Source organism: Protobothrops mucrosquamatus, unplaced genomic scaffold, assembly GCF_001527695.2.
Source record: "Protobothrops mucrosquamatus isolate PMUCROS unplaced genomic scaffold, P.Mucros_1.0 scaffold_257, whole genome shotgun sequence".
NCBI lineage: Eukaryota > Metazoa > Chordata > Lepidosauria > Squamata > Viperidae > Protobothrops > Protobothrops mucrosquamatus.
This window is the reverse complement of record NW_015386333.1, coordinates 3,011,110-3,036,477: the sequence shown is the minus strand read 5'-3', so window position 1 is coordinate 3,036,477 and position 25,368 is coordinate 3,011,110. Positions and strand designations below refer to the sequence as shown.

Sequence of the window (25,368 nt, the reverse complement as noted above, 5' to 3'; positions counted from 1 at the left end):
AGGGGAGCCCTCTTTTATGGGATTCCCCTGGCTTGTAATCACACAATTCCATTGGCTGGCAAGACCCTGTTGCTAGTTAGCCAACCAGCAACGGGCATGAAACTGTATGCAGATGGAGAAGGGCAATCACCCTTAATGGGCGATCAATGGTGAAGGGCAATCACCCTTAATGGGCGATCAATGGTGAAAGGCAATCACCTTTAATGGGTGATCAGGATATGCATAGGGGATTAAGGGGGGGGAATACAAAGAACACAACATTATTATACATTATTAGCTTATTATTATTGAATCCCTGGCTATTTTGAACCCTTGGCTACTTGCCAAAGCAAATGCATTTTATAAATAATATACAATATCCTTTAATGAGCAAGAATATTTCTGACTAAAAAAAAAGATAGTCTTTCTATTGCTGTCAGTAGATGCTGTTCCTGAAGTTTTGGGGAACATATGATCCCAGTAATCTCTGTACTCTCTTTTAGGTGGAAAGAAGAGGTTTTCTGATCTATGAACATGAGATTTGTCATCATCAGAAATTATATAAATGAAACAGTAAATGTATTTCAACCACATATTTTGAACTCAGCTGGATAAGGAAATTCTTTCTGGAATTCTTCCTGCTTTGACAGAGGCTAGTTCTTTCCCAGTGATTTACAGCATTTTTTTTAGACTCGTCCAACTGTTATTGTGCTGGCATAAGAGTAATGAAGAGGGGCTTTATATCTCCTCAATAAATAGCTGGATGACACTGGAAGAGGCTATATGTCACAAGGGAGGAAATAGTGTGAGGGATGCAATTAACTCCCACACATATTAATATATTGTAGTTCATATCAAATCCATTTGAAACCATTCAATATGTCTCTCATCCACAAAGGCATACATACTAACACATACTGTCGCTACTTACAAATGTAAAAGAGAGAGGAGGGAGGGAGGGAGGGAGAGGGAGAGAGAGGGGGGGAGGGAGGGAGGGGGAGAGGGAGAGATTTCATTTTTTCCTACTGTAACATAGAGGTACAGTGGGACTGCTATACAAATAGACTTTTGTCAATATATTACAACTGTCTATAAAACTGGCCCTTATGTGTGGTGATGTGTGCATATACAGTATTTAATTTTCTATTTCTTTTAACACTTGCTCTGTCTAAGAAAACGTCAGTCCCTTGCTTCTTTATCTTTACAGAAGAGTCATATCCTTACAGAACAGTCAGATAATTTGGCCCTCTTAAGAGATCCTTAAATTGCTTATATGTCTGCATTGCCATGTTCTGCTGCGTGTTTTACAAAAGTTGGGATGAACCCCATAGCTTGCATAAAACATTCAGAAAATTAGGAGCACCTTGAGGCAATTGTTATAATGATAAAGCTTTGCCTGAGGCTTTACGTAGTACTGCAGCTATGATAAAAGAGTCAGCCACCAAGAAATACTACACTTAGTAAGGGAACTCCCTTTATTCACCTTCGGCTTTTAGTTTTCATGGCATTATCACCATAAAAGAGTCAGGGTTTGCAGCAACTGTTCAACCTGCAATGGCACTGAATGAGTGCCTACTTATATGTGTGGCTCCAGCCATAGCAGCTTCCCTGCAGTCACATGGATGGTTGCCATTCTTTGCTAGCTTCTGACAAGCAAAGTTATTGAGGAAGCTGGCAGGAGGTTGCAAATAGCGATGATATAGTCATTTAATGATCTACATTATAGTGGTTCGCTTAACAACAGGAAGTGGAAGTGTTCAGAATTCCTGTCACTAAGCAGGGCAGGCACATGTCAGCATGCTTTATGACCACATTGCTTAGTGATGGCAATTTCAGTTGCCATCATTAACGGAAGATTACCTGTAGTGAATTTCTCCATCTAGAATAAACTGCCCAAAGTTACCTTACAGGGGAAATTGATTGCATAGAAAATAAATAAATAAACAAATAAGCAAATAAACACACACACAAACAAATAAAGAAACAAACAAACAAATAGATAAATTGCCCATTCAGTTTCAGAAAGGAAATTTGTGTCCAGCTGCAGTCAACTATTCTGCATTATTTTATTCTAGAATAATGGGGTAGAAGGACAAACAACACATACAAAAATTTTATGACATCTCAACAATAAAATTTTGCCTGGTACCTGGGCTGTGTGAGACATTCAATGGGTGTTTTGTGAAATAATGGGCATGTGCCTTTCAAAGGCACTGTGAAACTAGGCACGGTTTTTCCATCCTGCACCCCTCAATATTGACAATTGTCCTCTTGTTTCAGCTCTCATGTATGCTAGCATTTTTGGCAATGTTTCTGCCATTATCCAGCGCTTGTACTCTGGCACAGCTCGCTACCACACCCAGATGCTAAGGGTCAAGGAGTTCATTCGTTTCCACCAAATCCCCAATCCTCTACGCCAACGCCTTGAAGAATATTTTCAACATGCTTGGTCCTACACCAATGGTATTGACATGAATGCGGTGAGTCAGAAAAACTTGAGTTTTAGATCCTTGAAGTACATGCATGTTGGCAAAGCATAATTTTGGAAACAACTTTGAGTTGGGGCTTAAGTGAGTATTTAAATGTTCCATTCCAGCTGAAAATCCTAGCATTTGAGAAAACAGTTACTGTAAGTTTCAGTATACTGTTGGGACCAATCTAGACATAAATGTTGTAAACCATTTCACAAGATATAGCCATTATTAATGTTCTTATGATTTAGACTATGTCCGAATTATTAATAAAATTTGATTGCACTCAGAGAAAATTCAGGTTTAAAAGAAAAATGTATCACCACTATGGTGTGTTTTACATGGGGCTGCCCTTTAATAATATCCAGAAGTTTCAGCTAGAACAGAATGCAGGAGTGTGGGGACCTCTGTGTGTGTCTTTAAAGCAGCACATGTTACAACTTTGTTATAAAAGCTGCATTGCTTCCAGGTCCAATTCAAGGTGCTGACTTTGATAGTTAAAGGCCTCCATGGCATGGAGCTGGTTTATTTTAGGGACCAGTTCTTCCCATTATATCTGCCTGTTCCATCAAGTCCATCAGGCTTTTTCTATCATGGCATCCACCCTGTAGAAAATTAGCCCTCCTGAAGTGAGACTGGCCTCATCTCTGCTGACTTACAGAAATCCCTCAAAAATTGGTTGTATCAATAGGCCTGGGGGATGCAAGAAAATGGTAATCTGATGAAGTGGCTCTATTCTTTGTAATATCTCCTAGTCTTTTAATAATAATTTTAATTTTTGTATTTATTTAATGTTTTTAAACATGTTTTATGGTGTGATTATATGCCACCCAGAATTATGTTTTGTGAAATGGACAGCCATTTCAATATTATACATAAACAAATATATAAATAAAATCTCTTTATCTGGTCTGCACTATTGCATGAATGATATTGAAGGAAATTACTTCAGTTTACAATTAAGTTCATGAGGGAGAAACACCTATCAAATTAGAATGTACATGTTCACCTGAGAGTAGCAGCAGACTAATCCTCCATTTTCCTCATCATCTCATGGGTACACATGAACTGGAAATTAACCTCTTTTAGTGCCATTGTGCTCATTGCTACCCCATTCCAAAATAACAATAGCACTTAGACTTATATACCGCTTCATAGTGCTTTACAGCTCTCTCTACACTGAGTCAGCATATTGCCCCCAACAATCCTGGTCCTCATTTTACCAGCCACAGAAGGAAGGAAGGCTGAATCAACCTTGAGCCAGTCAGGGTCAAACTCCTGGCTATGGACAGATGGCTCAATAAAGTGACAATCATGATAGTTATGACTATAAGGTAGACCATTTTTCTGATTGTGAGCAACAGGCTCCCCAAACCATATTAATTTAACTGTTTCTTCTCATAGTTGACTTCTGAGCAAAAACCTGACAGAGCAATCCTTAAATAAACTTTTGATTGTTTTAATTAGATTGTTGGAAAAAAGAGATTGATAGCAACATTCAAGTAACATTAAAATCATTTTTATCACTGGAGATGGGGTCTAGATAGATAGATAACTCCAGGATGGACAAAAGCTATTATCTGGAATGAAACAAGGTGAAAAATTATAACAATTGAGCATTCCGTGTCAGTTTCTGGAAATGATGACTGAATCCGGAAATATTTTTATCAACTGATGAAATGTCTGATGCTTCAAGTTCTACTTTATTTATAGATGGCCTTTTTCTAGTTTAATTCTCTCCATCAATATAACCAACACACCCTAAATGTATTCTTCTACAGAATATGGGTTTGAGATACAGGAACATTTACAGAATTCATCTGCTTTTCTGTGCTTGTTTTCATTACACTCAGGTGCTGAAAGGATTCCCTGATTGCCTACAAGCTGATATCTGCCTCCACCTCAATCGCACCCTTCTCCAAAATTGCAAGGCCTTCCAAGGAGCTAGCAAAGGCTGCCTACGTGCCTTGGCAATGAAGTTCAGGACAACACATGCCCCCCCTGGTGATACCCTGGTGCATTATGGAGATGTCCTTACCACTCTTTATTTTATCTCACGTGGCTCCATTGAGATCCTCAGGGAGGACATAGTAGTGGCCATTCTAGGTGAAAAAATTTCTAGGATGGGGGAAAGTTTTAGAAAATGGAGGGAGGTGGATTCATTTCAACCCATTGGTTTCTTTGCAGCAAGTAGAGGTTGATCATCAGGACATTGAGGAATTATCAAATTGAAAACTCTGTCCCTCCATTTTTTCCTTAAGGGAAAAGGCCCTATAGTTCCAGCAACATATTGAAGCTGAAAAAAAGCAACTACCATACTTTATCCTTTTGGGTGGGTGTGGGTGTATGTGTGTGTGTGAGTGTGTGGGTGTGTATACATATGTAGCTATAAATATATACAAAGGTAGACATATAGATATATATAGATTATAGATATATAAATAAAAATTACTTACAGTAGTGGCCAAAATTGTGGAAACCTTTTGGGAAAAGTGTACAGTAGAAATGCCACCTTTGGTTAAATTTCCACCAATTTTTCTTCTAATTTCTTTATAACTGTAGCCTTGTTCACTTAATAATACTATTTTACATCGTTCTGGGCAACCAATCAACTTTTTGCACCATTACTTTAATTTTATTACATTTTACAAGCTCATTAAATGAAAGAGAAAAAAACCCAACCAATTTGATAGCGATCAGATAACACACTGACAAATGTCCTCCTCTCAGCTTTAATACATGACATCAGTAACTGAATCCTACTGTGATCTGATTGGCTCATTGCCAAAACAAGATGACACCTGATTGGCTCTCTAAACACTCATGCTCATTGGCTACAATCAGATAAAGGAAAGCTACCTGAAATCAACCTAAACAAGTTGTGCTTCCTTTTTCTGGTTATTTGACTATAACTTTTCATAGAATACAGTACAGATAATTGAAAAAAACTATGTTGTATTACATTCTTAATTAAATTATCTTTCCATTGATATATAATTTTATGGTGCTACTCCAAAAAAAGTGGTGTTATTAGCCATCAAACCTCAAAAATACACTTTTCTCAAAAGATTTCCACAATTTTGGCCACTACTGTAGATACATTCAAAATAAGAAAGAAAAGAATCAGTGTATCAGCTATTCATTATATTTGGTGAAAGGCTAATCACTCACAAGAAATGGCAGCAATGCTTATTATCAGTGCTTTTTTTCTAAAAAAAAAAAAAAAAAAAAAAAGGTGCCGGAACTCTCACACATCATACAACCCGCCTTGCCTACCCTACAAGGTTCCATCCAAAAAAGGTGCCAGAACTCCGTTCTGGGCGTTCTATGAGAAAAAAAGCCCTGCTTATTATTATTTTGGTTTAATCTTCTCCAGTACACAGAGTGTTTCACTAAATAAGTGTAAAAAATAGAACAAAGGGGCAATATTGAAGGCTGAGATTGCCAGAAACATATATTAACTTTGAATGAGTTTAAATCTTCAAAGCCGAATGAATTGCACTCTGGAATACTGAAAGGTTAGGGTTAGGTCTGGCTGCATCATTAATAGTTATTGAGGAATCCTGAAGAAGTGTCACTTGATGGAGAGCAAATATTATCCTTACCTTCAAAAAGGAGAAAAGGAAGATGGGGAAACCACAAACCAGAAAGTTTAACATGATTATGTGGAAGATTCTAAAGCAGTTAATACAGAGATTGATCTGTAAGAAGCTGTGAACAATGTAGAAGTAGTCCTCATTTAGCGACTGCCTTGTTTAGTAACAAGTTAAAGTCATTTGTTGCTAAAAAGTAACTTTATGACCAATCCTTACATTTATTATCTTTGCAGGTCTATAAAACCATGGAAAACTGAAATAAACTCATAAACATAATTGTGGTTTCCCTTAATGACTGCTTCTCTTAATAACTGTGCTGCTAATTCCAATTGTGGTAACTAAACAAGGTCTACCTGTAGACATTACCTAGCAGCATATTTCTGTCAAAAGCTAGTTTGGTATAGTTGTTAAAAGCAACAGGCTAAAATTTGGGGGACTATACGCTCAAGTCCTATCTTAGGCATGAAGCTAGCACAGTGATCTTAGACCAGTTAGTTAGCCCTTCCAAAAAAAATCGCACTTTTTAAAACACTAGCAACAAAACTGCAGGAATTTGTCCAGGCAATCACCATGACCTTGACTTGAAGGCACCAAAAAAGAGAAATAATAATAATAATAATAATAATAATAATAATAATAATAATAATAATAATAATAATAATAATAATAATAATAATAATAATAATAAAGTTGGAAGAGACCTTGGAGGTCATCTAGTCCAATCCCCTGCTCAGGCAGGAAAGCCTATACCATTTCGGACAAATGGCTGTCCAGTCTCTGCTTAAAAACTTCCAGTGTTGGAGCATTTACTGCTTCTGGAGGCAGGATGTTCCACTGGTTAATTGTTCTAACTGTCAGGAAGTTTCTCCTTAGTTCTAGGTTGCTTCTCTCCTTGCTTAGTTTCCACCCGTTGCTTCTTGTCCTGCCTTCAGGCACCTTGGAAAATAGCTTGACTCCCTCTTCTTTGTGGCAGCCCCTGAGATATTGGAACACTGCTATCATGTCCCCCTTCGTCCTTCTCTTCATTAAACTAGACATACCCAATTCTAGCAGCCGTTCCTTATATGCTTTAGCCTCCAGTCCCCTAATCATCTTTGTTGCTCTTCTCTGTACTCTTTCTAGAGTCTCAACATCTTTTTTACATCGTAGTAACCAAAACTGGATGCAGTATTGTAAGTGTGGCCTTACCAAGGCATTGTAAAGTGATATTAATACTTCACGTGATCTTGATTCTATCCCTCTGTTAATGCAGCCTAGCACTGTGTTGTCTTTTTTGGCAACTGCAGCACACTGCTGACTCATATTTAAATGATTGTCCACTAGGACTCCGAGATCCCTCCCACAGTTACTACTATTGAGCAAGATACCCCCTATACTATACCTGTACATTAGGTTTTTCTTGCCTAAATGTAGAACCTTACTTTTTTCACCATTGAATTTCATCTTGTTAGATAGCGCCCAATGTTCAAGTCTGTCCAGGTCCTCCTGTATCTTAAGCCTATCTTCTGGAGTGTTGGCTATTCCTGCCAGCTTGGTGTTGTCTGCAAATTTGATGAGTTCCTCATCTATCCCCTCGTCCAAATCCTTGATAAAGATATTGAAGAGCACTGGGCCCAAAATAGAGCCCTGGGGCACCCCACTACACACTTCCCTCCATGTAGATGCGGTTCCATTGAGGACCACACACTGAGTACGGCCGGTCAGCCAGTTACGAATCCATCTGGTGGTGATGCTGTCTAACCCACATTTTTCTATCTTATCAAGTAGTAGGCTGTGATCTACTTTATCAAATGCCTTACTGAAGTCCAAGTAAATTATATTCACAGCATTCTTCTGATCCACTAATTTTGTCACTTGGTCAAAGAATGCAATAAGATTTGTCTGGCTTGATCTGTTTTTGACAAACCCATGTTGGCTTTTAGTAATGATTTTGTTTGCCTCTAGGTGTTCGCTGATTCATTGTTTGATTATCTTTTCCAGAATCTTCCCAGGTATTAAGGTCAGGCTGATAGATCTGTAATTTCCTGGATCCATTTTTTTCCCTTTTTGAAGATGGGAACTACATCAGCTCTTTTCCAGTCCTCTGGTAGTTCCCCAGTGCTCCAGGATCTTTGAAAAATATAGTTCAGTGGTTCTGAGATTACATCTGCCAGTTCCTTGAGAATCCATCTGGTCCTGGTGATTTGAACTCGTCTAGGCTGGAAAGAAACCAATCATTCATGAATTTGTCAATAAAGTCTTTTAGACTGACCTTATTGCAATTCATTTTTTGTTTGGTAACTTGCTTAATACATTCTATATGCTATAGCTACAATACTTTGATTTCAGCAAAAATAAGACAAGATAGCCCATGACGTCCACTCTAGTGAGCTAGTTGTACTTGTACAGCTAGTTGTACAGTACTGTATGGCTGGTAAACATATGGCTGACTCACAAATTGTACTCAAAGAATACTCATCAAGTTTCTTATCAAACTGGAAAGAATAATCAATAGAATGCCTCAAGAGTTGGCCTTCTATTCTTTAATAGTTTTATAAATGGCTTGGATGAATTGGGAATGTTTATCACATTTGCAAATGAGATAAAATGGAATGGGATAGCTCAAACCCTAAAATGGTTGAGGTAGAGAATCATAAGAGAATGCCTTTTTGCACTCTTCTCCAAGCAGGACTACAATTTGATACAAAAGTGTGGTAAATCAAAAGAAGCTCAATTGTTCCAGAACCTTACATGATACCTAGATGTTCTTTTGGTTTTAAAAACTCCAGATTAGCTTTTAAAGGAATGGAAAATATAAGAGTTCTATCGAAAAAGCTGTCTCTCTGATCTGATAATCATTTTAAGGAGAAAATTACAACTGAGGAAAGGAATAAAAGAAAATAAGATGGGCTGAGATTGTTGTTTCAAGATGGCTAGACTGGGATAGAGAATGCAAACAGCAGCCTGCAGCCAGTATTTTGCAAACAACATTTTTTAAAATGTTATTTAAGGCAAGGAGAAATATTTTAATGCAAAAAATAAGTTTAGCCCTCCCATTAATAGAGGTTCTTTCTTGAAAGATAGGTGACAATATAAATAAATATATATATATTTAATAAATAAATAATATTTTAAATATTTTTAGATCAGTTTTTTTATTTATTATATAAAATGAAATCTTTTTATTTTATAAAGTTAAAACATTCTATCATTGTTTATTAGATCTGTAATTTAAAATTTAATTATTAAAACTGGTATATTTATTTCTTACCTAACCCTAATAACATTATTTTTATTCAGTGTAGATCACATACGTTTATTTTATTATTTTAGGGTGAACACTATATCATAAAATCTGCTAATTGTTGAATAAAATGCAAAGTGATTTTGATAGACTAAAGGAATGATCTAAACATGGCAGAATCATGTTTAACTGGTTCAAATGTAATGTTCTTCACTTAGAAAACAAAAATCAAATGCAATGATTGGAAGGGAATATGATACTATTCTTCAAATCACAAGATGCAGAACTATGGATTTCAGCTACCGAAGGGCAGATTCTACATTAATATTTGGGGGGGGGGCATCCCAGCAGTTTGACAGTAGAATCATTCACCCATCATGGTGGTAGGCTAAACAAACAATTGTCAAAGATAGTTATATTTGGATTTCTGTACTGAGCAAAGGAGTTGGAGACAGCAATCTAAATAAGTGCTTTCCTATCTTTAATAAATAGACTGTGGGATACCTGAGAAATAAGTACTTTATATTCATGCTTATTTTTAAAAATACTAATGAATAGTTCTAATCTGAATGGATTATCATCATAATCTGAGCTGTCAGAGGTGCAAATGAAAAGCAGTCATTTCTATTTGTACAATTTCCTAAAATACTTCCACTATAGTGTGTCAGTAGATATCAAGGACCAGTCAAAGGAGTGACTAAACAATTGGTTCTAGTTCCAGACAGCAGCAGCAAAATTACTGTACTTTAATAGGAGTTCATGTGTTGTTTAGGGAAGAATGACATCTTTGGAGAGCCTATCAGTCTGTATGCCAGACCTGGAAAATCCAATGCAGATGTACGAGCCTTGACTTATTGTGACTTGCATAAGATCCACCGGGAAGATCTCCTGAAAGTCCTGGACATGTACCCATCCTTCTCAGATAATTTTTGGAGCAATCTGGAGATAACATTCAATTTAAGAGATGTGAGTATCTAACATGGGAAGATGGAAAAGATTAGAGAGAAGCATTTTTAAAAGATTAACCAAGGCCACACCCATATTAACTCTTTGTATCTAAATTAACCTAAAAAGGAGTTTTGTATTAAAAGAATTAACTATAGTTTGTCCTTTTTTGGCATGAAACTAGGTCACATTAACCTAACGAGCAGACCTTTGGATACATAAATCACTTATTTTACGATATTCTACAATGTTACTTGGCTAATCAAAGCCCAAGCAATTTTATGCATTTATGCATAATATTGGCAATACTTTATGGTTATGTTCTCTTGAAAACATGAATATTTAAATATTTTTGACCTATTTGACTGCTATTAGGATAATTATAAGGAGTTTGGATTAACTCTGGCTGCTCAGAACTACTTTTTGCACTATATTTTACATCTTGCCCTGTTTTTCCTTCAGGCAGATAGTATTCCTCGCTCTTTCCTCAGTGAAGACTACACATGCAACTATCACCAAACACGTCATCATAAACATTCCCCCTGCCAAGCTAACAAAATTGGTGAGTTAACCTCTTGGGAACTGTAGTACTCTAGGTTCTGGCATTAAGATTAGAAGGAATGTAAGAAGTCTGCTACTACCACCTTGTGATTATTTCCAAAATAGTCTTTTTCAATCTGGGCTCTCCAAATGTGTTAAATTACAATTCTCCCAGCCAATGCAATCTCTGGGCAAAGGAACTATAGCAGTGATGGCGAACTTTTTAGAGACTGAGTGCCCCAAAACTGTCACCACCCCCTCTCCACCCCCCACCTGCCCACAGGACCACCCACTGCCTCCATGGCCCACCGCAGCAGATTGCCCAGATGGCCCATCAGCACCATGGCGGCCACGCCCTCTGCCTGCACCCCGCAGCATCATCTGCGCACGACGGGGCGCAAGGGCGGAGTCTTGTCCCCACTGCCCAGCTGCCATGTCCTTGGCTGCGCTGTTCCACGCGGGCCACGCTCAGGGGCAACTATCCTCCAGGGGGGCTGCTGGTGAGGAGGGGGCTGCGGGGGGAGGCGAGGCTGGGGCGACAGCGCGCATGCCCACAGAGAAGGCTCTGAGTGCCATCTCTGGCACACGTGCCATAGGTTCGCCATCACTGAACATCTGGAGAATCAGGCTTTATACTGTAAGTATATTAAGACAAATCTGTCACTTCAGCCACTTACCCAGATTTATCATCTGTAATTTATCAGGTGTAATTTGGAATGTAAAAATAGCATGCATCTTAATTGCACTCTGCATTAAAGAAAAAAAACATTGTGTAAGGCTTTGGCTTTGGATTCAGTTTTATGCGAATTATAGCCTTTAGGTCTCCATCTGTAAAACATGATTTATCTCACTGCATCATTCTGAAGATTTTAAATAAGGTGTCTAAGACCACAAGAAAAAGTAAAGAAATTCTTTTATTTAATTGTTGATAAACGCAATATATCAATATATTTGGATAACATATTTTCCTATTATTATTATTAATCCCTATACTGAAATACTGTATACACTCTCTGCTTATACCTGGCTTAAAGATTCTAGAAAGACTATATTATTCCAGTTTTTATAAAATTAACCTACACAAAGTAAATGTATTTTTGCTGCTCTATATATTGAATGTGAAACAATAGTCAACATGTTTTATATTTCTCATCACCATGCAGGATATTAAAATGTCCAGATGTTTTTATGGCCTAATTGTGGCCATTGTATTTGTAGAAATTTGAGAGATTCTATCAGTATTTAATCATGTCTCAGAATCAGAAGCTAATCTGCATTCTTTATACCTACTACAGATTCAGATAGCATGGATGCAGGCAACTCAGACTTGGAGCAATGTCATGGATACTCTGAATTTACACCACTGCAGCATCCTGACATGCACAGCACAACATCCTGCTCCCAAATGAGTGAAGAGGAAGCCAAGATGCCCAATCCCATCAAGGTTGATCCTTTCACAGATACTGAAAACAATGATTTTGTCCCGACTGTGGTAAACCTGGTCACTGATGGCACCAAAGCTAACCAACTGGTAACTGATGAAAATCTAGCCTATGCAGGTATGGGTAGCTATTGCTCATATAGGGTATAGAAATGAGATAATCTGCTTGACTCGAGGTTTATGATTAACTAATAGGGCTGGTTGAAGAATCTTAGACACTTTCACTTTGTGTGTGTGTGTGTGTGTGTGTGTGTGTGTGTGAGAGAGAGAGAGAGAGAGAGAGAGAGAGAGAGAGAGAGAGACTCACTAAATTAAATAAGTTTCAAAGTTTTTCAGGGTACAGAATTAATTTGCTGTTAAAAAACAAATCCCAACACCCTTGAGCAAAAAGGGTGGGGCTTCTGAATGTCAGCTGACAAGTGCTATACCTTAGGATCTAAGGGAAAGAAAACCTCTACAATGGATTTAAACCCCTTTTTCTTTAGTTCCTTGCTGTCAGATCTTTTAAAATAAGCCAGGACAGGAAGAGGATTTCATAAAAATTACAGGCCAAATACTTACATATTTTAGGATGCAATAACAATCTTGAAAGTCAACAGAAGTTCTTCTCTATCCGTACACTAAACAGAATCAAGGTGGACTAATTTTGAATTCTTTCCCCTTTCCTGGGACTGATTTGTCTTTTATTTTCTCTTAACAGCTATTGCAGACTTTTACCAATATTATCAACCTGCTTCCTCTACAACTATTGAAAAGTTTTTTCCCCCTTCTTCCCTTGTAGAAAAGAAAACAAATTCCTGATCCACATGGGACTATGTTTTTTTTTTTTAAAAAAATACCTTCTACTCCAAGAATTAAGACAGCCTCTTGCAGACAGGACTTTCCCTCCCCAAATTCCTCATTGAGAGGGTTTTTTCCCCACTCTTAATCCCATTGAATCTATCCAACTTTTATAATTCTGTTAAATCCAGTTTGAAAACCCCCCACAACAGATTTCCAGACATCCACCAAAAGAAGGGAAGGTCCTCTCTTTATCCTCTGCCTGGCAAGCATAGCCTTAAAACCAAGCATTGTCTGCCTTTTCAATATCCAACAAGTTTTCTCTTCCTGAGTAGCATTTTTCTGCAATGCAGTATTTCTCTAATAACTACTAACTTACCCTAATAAGTGCAACCTAATAAGTGTTAACAAGTTCAACTCTTTGACCTAAAATTAGTCCTTTGTATTAGTATAATTAATTGTAGGAGCAGAATACTTTGTTGATTAATCATTTTACCATATCAAACCATGAGCATCAGCCACAGTAAAATACAACAAAATGAGATAAGATAGAATGAAATGTGATAAAATAGGCTACAGTGAGATCAAATAGACTAAAATATAGTAGGTAACATAGGACAAAGATAAAAGAGTAAGATAAAATAGCACAAAGTAGAATGCAAAGATAGATAACAAAATGAATCCTAAAGTTCAGAAACAGTGTGTGTTTAAGTGAAATCATTACCTTTACATGCAATCCCCTCTGTGTTCTATAAAAAATATTCTTTATTGGACAGCTCTGACTATAATTTAACAGTTCTATGACTACGTTTATATTTGTGCCCTGAAAAAAAATAAGGTAATCTTTTGAAACCCATTTATGGTTCTGTTGAATAGTGTTTGTAAGACTTGAATCCTTGCTGAGGCGCACAATTGATAATTGAATAGGGTATGTGCAATATCTACTATTTCTAATGTTCCACAAATACACATTCTCTCAAAATATGGCACTTAACTTCCCTATTTGATCATAGAATCTAGCAGCTTGAATCTTTCTCTGATAAGGGCTATCTATGATATTGTTAAATCCATTGTCAAATATTTTTCTCTTTGGAAGGTCATTTTATTTTTAGCAGGTATTTCAACAACTTGATGTTTGCAAGTGACTCGATATTAGTTTAGCTGTTAGCATCCAAATCTCTTTGTTTGAATATTGTCTTGACCTAATTATGGCATTGTGTTGAGAGGCCAGGATATGAGATGATTTAGAGAAACTGATTGATCCATGGGGTAGGTTGAAATGTGCCCATTTGTTCTTTAAGGCACATTTTTGCTACTCTGTCAGGTTCCACTGAGAGAACCATACATTAATAATTAAAAACTTACTGTTAGACTATAGATGAAGCGGTGCCTCTTTCTACTCTTACTACTGCTACAGATGTATTCCTATTGGTCCCTAGAATACAGGTGAAACTCGAAAAATTAGAATATCGTGCAAAAGTTCAATAAAACAATTACTGCCTCAATGCGGCATGGCATGGAAGCTATCAGCCTATGGCACTGCTGAGGTGTTATGGAAGACCAGGATGCTTCAATAGCGGCCTTCAGCTCTTCTGCATTGTTCGGTCTCATGTCTCTCATCTTTCTCTTGGCAATGCCCCATAGATTCTCTATGGGATTCAGGTCAGGCGAGGTGTTATGGAAGACCAGGATGCTTCAATAGCGGCCTTCAGCTCTTCTGCATTGTTCGGTCTCATGTCTCTCATCTTTCTCTTGGCAATGCCCCAAAGATTCTTTATGGGGTTCAGGTCAGGCGAGTTTGCTGGCCAATCGAGCACAGTAATCCCACGGTCATTGAACCAGGTTTTGGTGCTTTTGGCAGTGTGTGCCTCTCCATTCTTCCTCCAGACTCTGGGTCCTTGGTTCCCAAGTGAGATGCAAAAGTTGTTTTCATTAGAAAAGAGGACTTTGGACCACTAAGCAACAGACCAGTTCTGTTTTTCTTTAGCCCAGGTAAGACGCTTCTGATTTGGGGTTTTCATGAGCTGTAAGCCATAATCATCTTACTTATGACACATCACGGCTTGAACTATCTTGCTTTGCATGTAATGATGCAAATGTCGTATTCCTCTTGTCAAGCCGCTCCTNGAACAATGCAGAAGAGCTGAAGGCCGCTATTGAAGCATCCTGGTCTTCCATAACACCTCAGCAGTGCCACAGGCTGATAGCTTCCATGCCATGCCGCATTGAGGCAGTAATTGCTGCAAAAGGGGCCCAAACCAAGTACTGAGTACATATGCATGCTTATACTTTTCAGAGGTCCGATATTGTTCTATGTACAATCCTTATTTTATTGATTGCATGTAATATTCTAATTTTCTGAGATTATGGATTTGGGGTTTTCATGAGCTGTAAACCATAATCATCACAGTTATGACACATCACAGCTTGAACTATCTTGCTTTGCATGTAATGAGTCTATCTCATATATTAGGTTCACCTTTTAAGTTGCATTACTGAAATAAATGAACTTTTGCACAATATTCTAATTTTTCGAGTTTCACCTGTAGTTCTTAAAAAGTGCACCTAATTTTGTTCAAGTAAGAGTGCCTTTGAAAGGCTCCACAGATCTATACCATATGTTAACATTGAAACAATTTTTGCTTTGTGGATCTTTAAAATAGGAAGCATTTTAGAGCTTGTGGTTGTCATTTGAACTGGTTGGCTAACACTGTATCCACCCCGAAATATGAGAATTTTTTATAGTCTCCCCTTCAGATTGCCAGTTCCATTTGGGCTATCTTTCCCTCAAAACCATCACCTTTGATTTAATCTTACTTAGAAGCACTAAATAGTCACTAAATTTCTTCATTAATCTTCTTAGGCCTACTTGGGAGAATGCCATCAGAACCATGTTATCTGCATCCAACAGAATGTTGATGTATCTGTTAAAGATCCTTGGCATGTGAATATTAATAGAATGGAGAAATTCCAAGATGTTATTAACATAAAGGTTAAACTGTATCTGGGCCAAGCTGCATTCCTTGTTTAACACCTTTGGAAGTGGGCCTTAAGTTGTTTAGTATCCTTCTATGCTAATGTCGAAATTGATAAAACCTTAATCAATTATGCACTGAAAGTTTTTGTCTTGTAACTGTCTCTATGACATTCATGCCTCTAAAAAAAGTCTTTATGATGGAAAAAGTACTTTCATATACATGTATTTACATATACACAAGCTATGTCCCTTTTTTGTGGGGAGGCGGAGTTTTTCACTGTAATTTTTGTTGCAAATGCCAAAAGTTAAACAGTTAGTTTAACTCCTCTCCCCATCATCATTTGTCCTTCTTTTTCTTTCTTTTCAGGTATCTGGTAATCCTAAATGTACCACCAAAACAGGGTTGGCCAGTTCTTATATAGATTAAAATCAAGGAAATGGAAAACAAAAGATATGCCCATTGGTCTCACTCTCAAAATCGCTGCTCTTTTCCCTTCAATATCATTTATGTGCTTATCAAGATGTCTAAAAAGAATACAGATCAAAGTACCAGTATTGATCTTTTAAATATCTTCTCAAGGGAGGACCAGGATATTTTCCTCTTCAGACAAGGCTGGCAATGAGGCACGAACCCGTTTTAGCAGCATTAAGGAAATTTGCAGCTCTTGAGATATGGCAAAAGCCATGATATTTTGTTTCATATTCCAGAAGTGGGAGAAGACTGGCATAAATATATTTTTATTTCCTTCCTATAGCATATTGATACAAGTCTCTATACATCTTTTCGTACAGTATATAATTTTTAAATCAATAGGACAATGCAAATTGAGGAGAGGAAATTGTAGAAATAATGACAAGAGGGAATATTCTAATGAAATTTAGAGAACAAGAGATTGAGTGATTAACACCAATCAAGGGTAGGATACAACAACTTATACTACTTAATGAGAAAGAGACACTTAACAAACATTTTAAGAATTGTAAATAAGAATTGTTTTAAACTAAGTATACTTGTGATCAAACAAGGATCAACCTTAGCTGAGCTTTTTTTGAGATGCTAATCTTTTCAGTGATAGGAGAAAGATCCAGTAATGTTTCTGACACATTAGAAAAAAAGGCTGGAACATTCTAGGGTGGAGGAACAAAAAGGAAGAAAATATGAAGGTAAACTTGTCCTTTTCCAAAACTCAAGATGATCACAAAAGGATTTTTAAAATATTTTTCTTACTATAATAGTAGTGATAACATGTAACAGAGAAAATAATAGGAATATAAATATAACTCTAATATTCCTAAAAAAATAGGGATATGACATTTCTGTAACAGTTCTGACCTCACATTTGTAGAATGGTTTCTTAAAAATGCTCACTTACTTACCCATGTGGCTCCAGATTTAAGTAAACCAACAAACAAATCTACACACACACACACACATATGCACACATATTTTATCTGTCTAGATTTGCACGTCTGTACATGCACACAGTTTTTTTTAGTTTATCTATCCTTCTGTGTAGCCTATGGATGTTCTAATTCATTATTTTTGAATATGGCCAGGTTATACTTTTAACAGGTAGAATATATGTGCAAAATCCTTCAATAACAGGAGGAAGAAATTTGGAGATAGAGTACTGTCTTCTCTAATGGTAGAATAGAGGAAACCCAAGCTTTCAGCATGTCTTTGGTGCATATATTTGGTATTGTCTTTTTTACAGCCTTCCCTGATATTTAGATACTGCTGACATTCATCTAGTGCAAAAGTAAATATGCTGAAAGTGGTACCCACTGCACAAAATTTCTGTAATTTTTTTATAGAAAACAAGCAAACCTTATAGGTTTTGCCAAAATAAAAACAAATTTAAACAGGCCTTCTATTGATTTTTTTTAGGATCAACTCTAATTATTGTAATTCATTTATCATTGTTAGTTTAGTGTTTCTGATTTATACTAACTGGTTTACTTGGTTTTATCATGTTTCTTTTTTTAAAAAAAATAGATATTTTATTTTATTAAACAGCTTTTTAAAATGAAAAATGATACAGTGATGCCATAAATATATATTGAAATAAAAGCATATCCTTTTAATTACTTGTTAATTTATTAAATTTGTTTGCCGTCCATCTCAAGGCGACCCTTACAATATTAAAAGCAATAAAACTATAAAAATATGTATTCTAAGGTGGCAATAAAAATACAACATAATTAAAAGGCGGGGTGGGAGGGAGCAGGATGCATGGAAGGTGGGATCTGCAATTGGTCCAGTGTGATAGTTGCTGCTTGCTGTTTAGGGCCTCAAGCCAACTGGCAGAGCCAGGTTTTCAGGTCTTATGGAAGGTCAGGAGGGTGGGAGAAGATCTTGTCCCAGAGGGCAAGATGTTCTAAAGGGCAGGAGCCACAACAGAGAAACCTTTTCTTCTGGACCCCACCAACCGGAATTCTTTGACCAACAGGGTCCACAGCTGTCTCCTTGTTGACACGGATGGGATGGACCAATCCCATTGGATAACCTGGACCCATGCCATGCAATTTTACATAAATAACTTTTTTCTTTCAACTTCCAGCAACGTCATTGGATGTTTCCAACCTGTTCACATTCTGGGAGAAAAAAAAGCCCAGTCTCTTGTCAGAGCCTTTCCAGCACATCTCCTTGGTACATAGCCCATTGGGCATGCCTCTAAACTCTGAGGATCGATCACGGCAGATTGAAGCAAAGCTGGAATGCCTGCAGGCACAGCTTAGCAGGTAAATTCAGTCACTCAGAGATCTGAAAATAAGAATGTTCCAGTTCTAATAGCTTTGGAATTCCACAAAGCATTCCAAATTTCTGAAAGTAATTGGCGATGGGTGAGCTTGTCCAACAGCTTCATACAGATGTTGAATAGGAGAGGAGAGACCACTGAATTCTGTAGCATCATCTCTCATGTCTATTCTGAATTAAATAATACCGTGAATGTTTTATCATGGTGTCTGGGGGCTGTGAAGGACTGGATGGGAACAACAGGTTTCAGTTAAATCCTGACAAGATTGAGTGAGTTTGAGGCCTGCTGGTTCTAAGACTATACAATTAGTCCTCATCTTATGATCACAATTGGGACAGGAATCTTGGTTGTTAAGTGATATGATCATTAAGCTTTTGGAAGCTGAAAATAAAGCTCAGTTTTTAAGGGAAGAGTGTTGATGTCGCACACTATAAGAGGAGCGCTATGTTATCCTATGTATAGCAAAAATTAGAAAGTCTGATAACATCTTTTCCAACCAACACATTTTATTAAAAGACATAAGTTTTCAAAAGAAAGAATAGAATAGAATAGAATAGAATAGAATAGAATAGAATAGAATAGAACTTTTAATCAGATTATTAGTTCAAAAAGATGTTACCAGATTTCTCATTTTTACTGTTGTACAGTTCGCTGTTTGGAAGAGTTCTATACTAACTCTGTACTAATGCTGCTCTTAAATAAATCTTCTGTACTGCCTCAGAAATCAAAATGCTTCAGGGGAAAATACTATGTTCTTTCATATAGACTAGAATCCAGGATGTCTTCCGACATTAATCTCATTCTGCAGCTGCTACAGCGCCAGCTGTCTCAAGTGCCACCTGCGTATAGCTCCATCTCGCCTTCCTCCCGTAATTTGTCTCTGTACAGCATGAACCTAAGGAATACAGAACCCGATCCATCCCTGGGAGAAGAGGAATTGACTCCCCTGAAAGAGGTAAGATGAAGGCACTAAAACGGAAACATTCAGTTTCTTGGCTTTCTAAAATATGATTTTTTTATTTTGAAACAATGCATAAAAAGTAAAAAAAACAAGAAAAAAGAAAAAAAGAATTATACAAAAAACAAAAGAAAAGTGCAAACAAAAAAAGACAAAGAACTTTTTTGGATACAAATTTAAATAAAAAAATCCAACTCTTATTCTATAATTAACAATAGTCTTACTATTACTTCTTTAATCTCATGTAATTCTAATAGTCAAATCCCAAAATCATATTTACATTTCTCTTAGTTTCTTGCAAAAAGTCCAAAAGTAGCTTCTTTAACAACTCATCACTGTCTCTTAAAATACAGTCAGATGCTTCATTCCATAATTCACTCCATTTTCTATAAATTGGTCTGTAAACTTCAGTTCTCTGCATTAACCAGCAAAGATCCAATAAAAATTGCAAAAATACCTAATAGCATGAATACATGTCCCTTTTCTATTTAGTGTATGTTCCCTTCATCCTTTTAACAATTAAACATTACAAAAAAGAAATTAAAAACTATTAAATATTACCAAAAATAAAAGTTTTACATATCAAAAACTAATGCATTACTCCATTAAATATTTCCAAAAAAGCACTAGCCAATCTAGATAACTATTCAACATTATCAGAAATAAGAACTCATTATTTAACCATAATCAGATAACTCATTTTTATATATTTTTTTCTTTTTTCCTCCCAATCATCCTGAAGTCCCATAAATAAAATTCTGGGTCCTGTTTTCTTCTAGTATCTTTTCTTATTCTGTCAAAATTCTTATCACCTTTGAAGTCCATTTGTAATTTCAATAAGCAAGTAAGTCCAATAAATCTCTTACATTTCAGCTTGAAAGAGTAATCCACAATGTGTTTTTCAACTTTTTGAATTATCATTCAATTGTATTTGTAAATCTAGTGAATCCATCTCAGTTGTCTCCAGAGAGATTCATTTGTCTTTAGTAGTAATTTCTGACTCCAGTAAAGAATTAAAAAATTCAAGCACTTCACAGGCTCCTAAATCAAACATTTTCTTTAAAATAGACAATTTGTTTTCTGGAAATCAATTTTTAAGGTTTTGTTTTACAACTGAAATATAAACAAGACAGCTGTCCCACAGAAGAGGTTCTTCCTATTCAATCTTTTAAAAAGAAAAGCTACTTTTTCCCATTTAAATCTTTTAATTTCTTTAGTTCTCAACTTTTTATGAGGCAAGCAAAATAAATAAATTTCTCAGATGTTTCTAGATATTATAATTCCAGAAATTACAAATATCACCAAAGAGAAAAACTCATCTCTATCTCTTTTATCTTTAACTGAAGAAGAAATTCTAATCCAAAAAGTGTATTAGAAATAAGGAAGATTGGTTCTAGTGTCCATAAATTTAGGCTGCATCACACCCCTCAACTCACCAGCCATGTGGGAAAATATCGATTTCTTTGACTCATGAGGAACAAAAATCCAAACAAATGGGTTGATTTTTGTTTTCCTCCTTTAAATCCAGAGAAAGAAAAAGTCCCCCCACCACCAACCCTGCCCCCCATAACTGGGGGCAAAACAAGCTGTGATGTGGTTTCCGGGGATAATTAAACTATCATTTTCCCCCACTGGAAGCAGGAACCTGAATTATTCATCTTCAATGAAGCAGATAAGAACTTTTTTGCTACAAAATCATGTCAGATAGGGAAGGTAAAAAAGTAAGCTAAGATAAATAGTCTGTTCTGAGTCATGGTCAATTAACAAAAGGGGGGAAAGGATGGGAAGAACAAAGCTATATTCTGTAGGAAGAAAACTATTCTGCATCAAGTATATTATACTTTTTCCCCCTTTGCTGTATTTTAGCACTTGTTTGTTCAATGCAGGAAACCATACTAAGCATATGCATAGTACAGCCGATTTTCAGGGAGATGTGCCCAATATTGCAATCTTCTTTTTAGCAAAATAGAAGAGGACATTTGTGTTGTAATTCTCAAAATATGTTTAACTCTAAAGTAGTTAAGAACCAGCTCAGGCTTTTACAGTTTGCCTATAATAGTAGCCACAAAAGTTTAAAATTTCAGAATTATTTGATATTTAAAATGGTATCATTAATTCCCTCCACCACAAGGTCTATCATTTTTCACTTTGAGATTTCTTTAAATTGCACGTCTAGAAAGGTATAGGCATATGTTTTTTGGTTGTATGCAAATAAATAATATGACGTCATTTCTTCCAATTCTTCACTTCAAATTCATAGTATGCAAATGGGGAGGTGAAAATGGACATCAAAACTGGACAATTTTACCACCAAATTTCACTTCAAAATCTGAAGTTGCTCTAGTGGCAAGACCTACATGTAGCCCATAGACCAAGGATAGCTCATCTCTCTTTAATTTTATTATCATAATGCTTCTCTAACTATATTTCTATAGTTATGATAGATTCTTAAAACTGAGTTTTCATGTTATTGTTGAGATTCTGTGTTACCATAAATACATTACTGGAAATATGATTTTATTTTTCTTTCCTGACTAGATTCCAAATTATTGTGAAATTGGAAAAAAACCAGTAAAATCTAGGAATTTGTTGTCAAGTGGTTTACACCTGTCACTGGCTTTAAATGATACTGTAGCAATCAATTCTCAGCAAGAGCTTTATCCACAGATCCTGTCAAAACAAGAGCCTCACTGGAGAATATCTAATAACCAGAAACTTTACCAAGGATCTCGTTTCCATTCTCTCCCTGAACACCTTGAGGCAACATCTGAGCATTTGGATATTCGGAGACATCTCTCTGACCCACTCCTTCCTATAGTTTAGGGATCCAAGTGCATAGAAAGCCAAGCGAAGAGGAGTTGAATTGAGAAATCATTTTTTGGGTTTACTGCTTACACTTAGAGGACATTTCCAGTGTACTGTAACTATGTTCTGTTCTCTGAAAAAAAGGGCAATTTAAAAGAAAATTGACTTTGTTGACTTCTAAAATAAAACAAGATAGAGAAGTTGAACATCCTCCCCCCCCCATTCCAAGAACAAGGACACAAACATGCTGATGGACTTCCTTGATTGTATAGCTGTTGTGTTTATACATATGCAAATGCTCATTCTGGTTAGGGGGTGCTTAAGCAGAAAAGTACAGAACAAGATGTAAGATCAACCAATCAGCATGCAGGGTATGGGGTGCGCATTTCTGCAAAACACAATTGGTATTTGGGAAGTGTGTGCATTGGCCTGTCTGTAGCCATCTGTAATCTACACTTACACATCATCCATTTCACACTGTAGGTATGTGGTGACACTACGTGCAGTTGCGGGCAACTTTAAATCAAGCGTAACTCGCACTCTGCACACATTAACAGCAGATCCTATGAATGCTGAAAGTTTTATCTATCAGTATTAGTAGATACCTAATAATGGTGAAAAGAGGAACATTTCTGTAAAATAATAAAGTAATGGTAAATGTGGCCTGAAGGAGAGATTGCTAAGAACTTCATAAAATATCACTGGGTTACAGGGTACCAAGAATGGATATTTTTTTTATTAATAGTTACAATTAATATCTTAGGATTTTATTACTTATGCGTGACCCTAGGAAGGATCATATATTTTTTGTATATAATGATTTGTCCCAAAAATAAACTGAGATTGTAAGTTCTATTTTTTTCTAGTAGGGATGTAAACATAAGGAAGAAGACCATTCAATTAAAGTATAAAATATGCAGTGTAGTCCTTTGTAGAACTGTGAACTGCATTTCTGATTGAGCCTGTTTTTGTTACAGTCCTTCTTAGTCTCTCTTTTTAATTCTATGACATTCTCCCCTTCAATAAATTAAGCTGTACACTCTGGTCTATAGTTCCAGTTCAATATGTATTTGTTAAAAAAAGAGAATCAAATTTAGTTAAACTAATAATCAGATAAGGCAGAGGACCACACTGGCAGACGATGTAAATTTGTTGTACAGTAGTATCAGATCTTAAGTATCCTATAATAAACACTGTTGAGCCTAGTCTCATAGAGAAATATTTTCCCACATTCTATCTATAAAGTGGAAGTGTTGTTTCTCTCCCAAGGCTCAGAAAAGAGCCGGGAGCAATAGCTGAATTCCAGAAGTATCTTTCCCAGGTTTTTGCAACAGTCCAGATTTACGTAGCTTTGCATTATGTTTTAGGAAATGTCAAGATTATTATTATCCATTTGCAACAGAACATATATATATATGAGTAACACACTTTGTACAAATTTGCCTGATATAAGCACAATTTTAAAATATCCTCTAAGAAGAAAAATAAATCAGACTACACTTTTTGTATAAGTGTGACATCTTATTTTATGATGGTTTGTGACTTTATGTGACAGCACTGCATAAATAATTATTGTACCCAAATCCTCCTCCTCTTCCTCTCCACTAAATTCTCCAGTGGTGTGAGGTCACATCCCAAGAATAACATATTAAATCCTCATCTTAAGTAGCAGGGGGGGGAATGTAAGCATTTGCCACCCCTAAGAGGTTCGTTACTTTGCTAATAAAGATTATTTGACACTTGCTCTGGCTTGCTGAGTATCTCTCTTTAAGATGGAACATGATGTGTACTTATTTAAAAGAATTGGTTAAAGAAGGATAATGAAAGCAAAACATCCATGGTATATGCCTTGCTAACAGTTTGAAGCCTCAAAACATTTCTCTTAAACCCTGTACTTCTGGACAATAGAATAGCAGTTGTTTAATCAATGAACAATCTATTGCCATGAATGTCCAAAATGACAATTATCCTATTTTCTCAAAACAAAAAAGAAATGTTGGACAATAAACCAAATACCTGGTTACAGTTATGGTGTGATGGTTCTGAGAATGTTAAAAGTGACAAATGCTTATGGAAGACAATAGAGAATTCCAGAAAGTAATTCTTATAATGATTTCACATGATTATGTGACTTGTAAACCTCTGCTAAAGGTGAAGGAAAGAAGAAACTACAGAAAAAAGAAAGGTTTCCTTCCTGCACTGTAACATAGGTGAGATTTTTTGTTGTTATTGATAATTAAATAAACATTAAATATTGCCGTGCAAATGCATTCTATACAAAGAATGGAAACATAAATTCTCCCATATTGCAGATTGAGATTACAAATTAAGTTCTTATTGTAATGAGCAGGGCTTTTTTTCTCATAAAATGCCCAGAACAGAGTTCTGGCACCTTTTTTGGATGGAACCTTGTAGGGTAGGCAAGGCGGATTGTATGACATGTGTGAGTTCCAGCAGCGTTGTTGTTTTTTTTTAGAAAAAAAGCACTGGTAATGACTGGAAAGTTGATGTTGACATTGTGTGAACAAAAGATACACAAAGTAGCTCTTTTTAACAACAGAATTTGAAACAGCAGTGTGAGAGATGAACAGTTAAATAATCCTATAATCTACTTTTCATGTTCTGTGAAAATATAAATCTTCTGAAAAATATTGAAACTTCACAATAAAGAATTTCAGTCATTCAATTTCTTGAATTTATTTAGCATTATTATATTATCTATAAACTGCCAGTATCTCAATTGTTTACATCCATTAAAACAAAATAACCATAAGACAAAAGTTTATAGAATGTAGCATTAAATAATAAATGAAATCAATGCTATATCTGCCAGTAGAGCAGTAGACAGTTAACCTCTAAAGCAAGGCTTTTCAACCAGTGGTACGGGTATCACC

At 36.2% G+C, this 25,368-nt stretch overlaps 1 protein-coding gene across 1 annotated transcript in view; it reads left to right on the top strand.

Annotated features, from left to right (window-relative positions):
* The window catches only part of KCNH6 (potassium voltage-gated channel subfamily H member 6), a 114,329-nt gene extending 91,837 nt beyond the window's left edge, over positions 1 to 22,492 (top strand). The window contains exons 7-14 of the mRNA XM_029287229.1: positions 2,260 to 2,459; positions 4,304 to 4,556; positions 10,042 to 10,235; positions 10,677 to 10,776; positions 12,050 to 12,313; positions 18,514 to 18,694; positions 19,477 to 19,666; positions 22,208 to 22,492. Of these exons, the coding sequence (XP_029143062.1) occupies positions 2,260 to 2,459; positions 4,304 to 4,556; positions 10,042 to 10,235; positions 10,677 to 10,776; positions 12,050 to 12,313; positions 18,514 to 18,694; positions 19,477 to 19,666; positions 22,208 to 22,492 (1,667 nt within the window). The remainder of the gene's footprint in view (positions 1 to 2,259; positions 2,460 to 4,303; positions 4,557 to 10,041; positions 10,236 to 10,676; positions 10,777 to 12,049; positions 12,314 to 18,513; positions 18,695 to 19,476; positions 19,667 to 22,207) is intronic.
* The last annotated feature ends 2,876 nt before the right edge of the window (positions 22,493 to 25,368 follow it).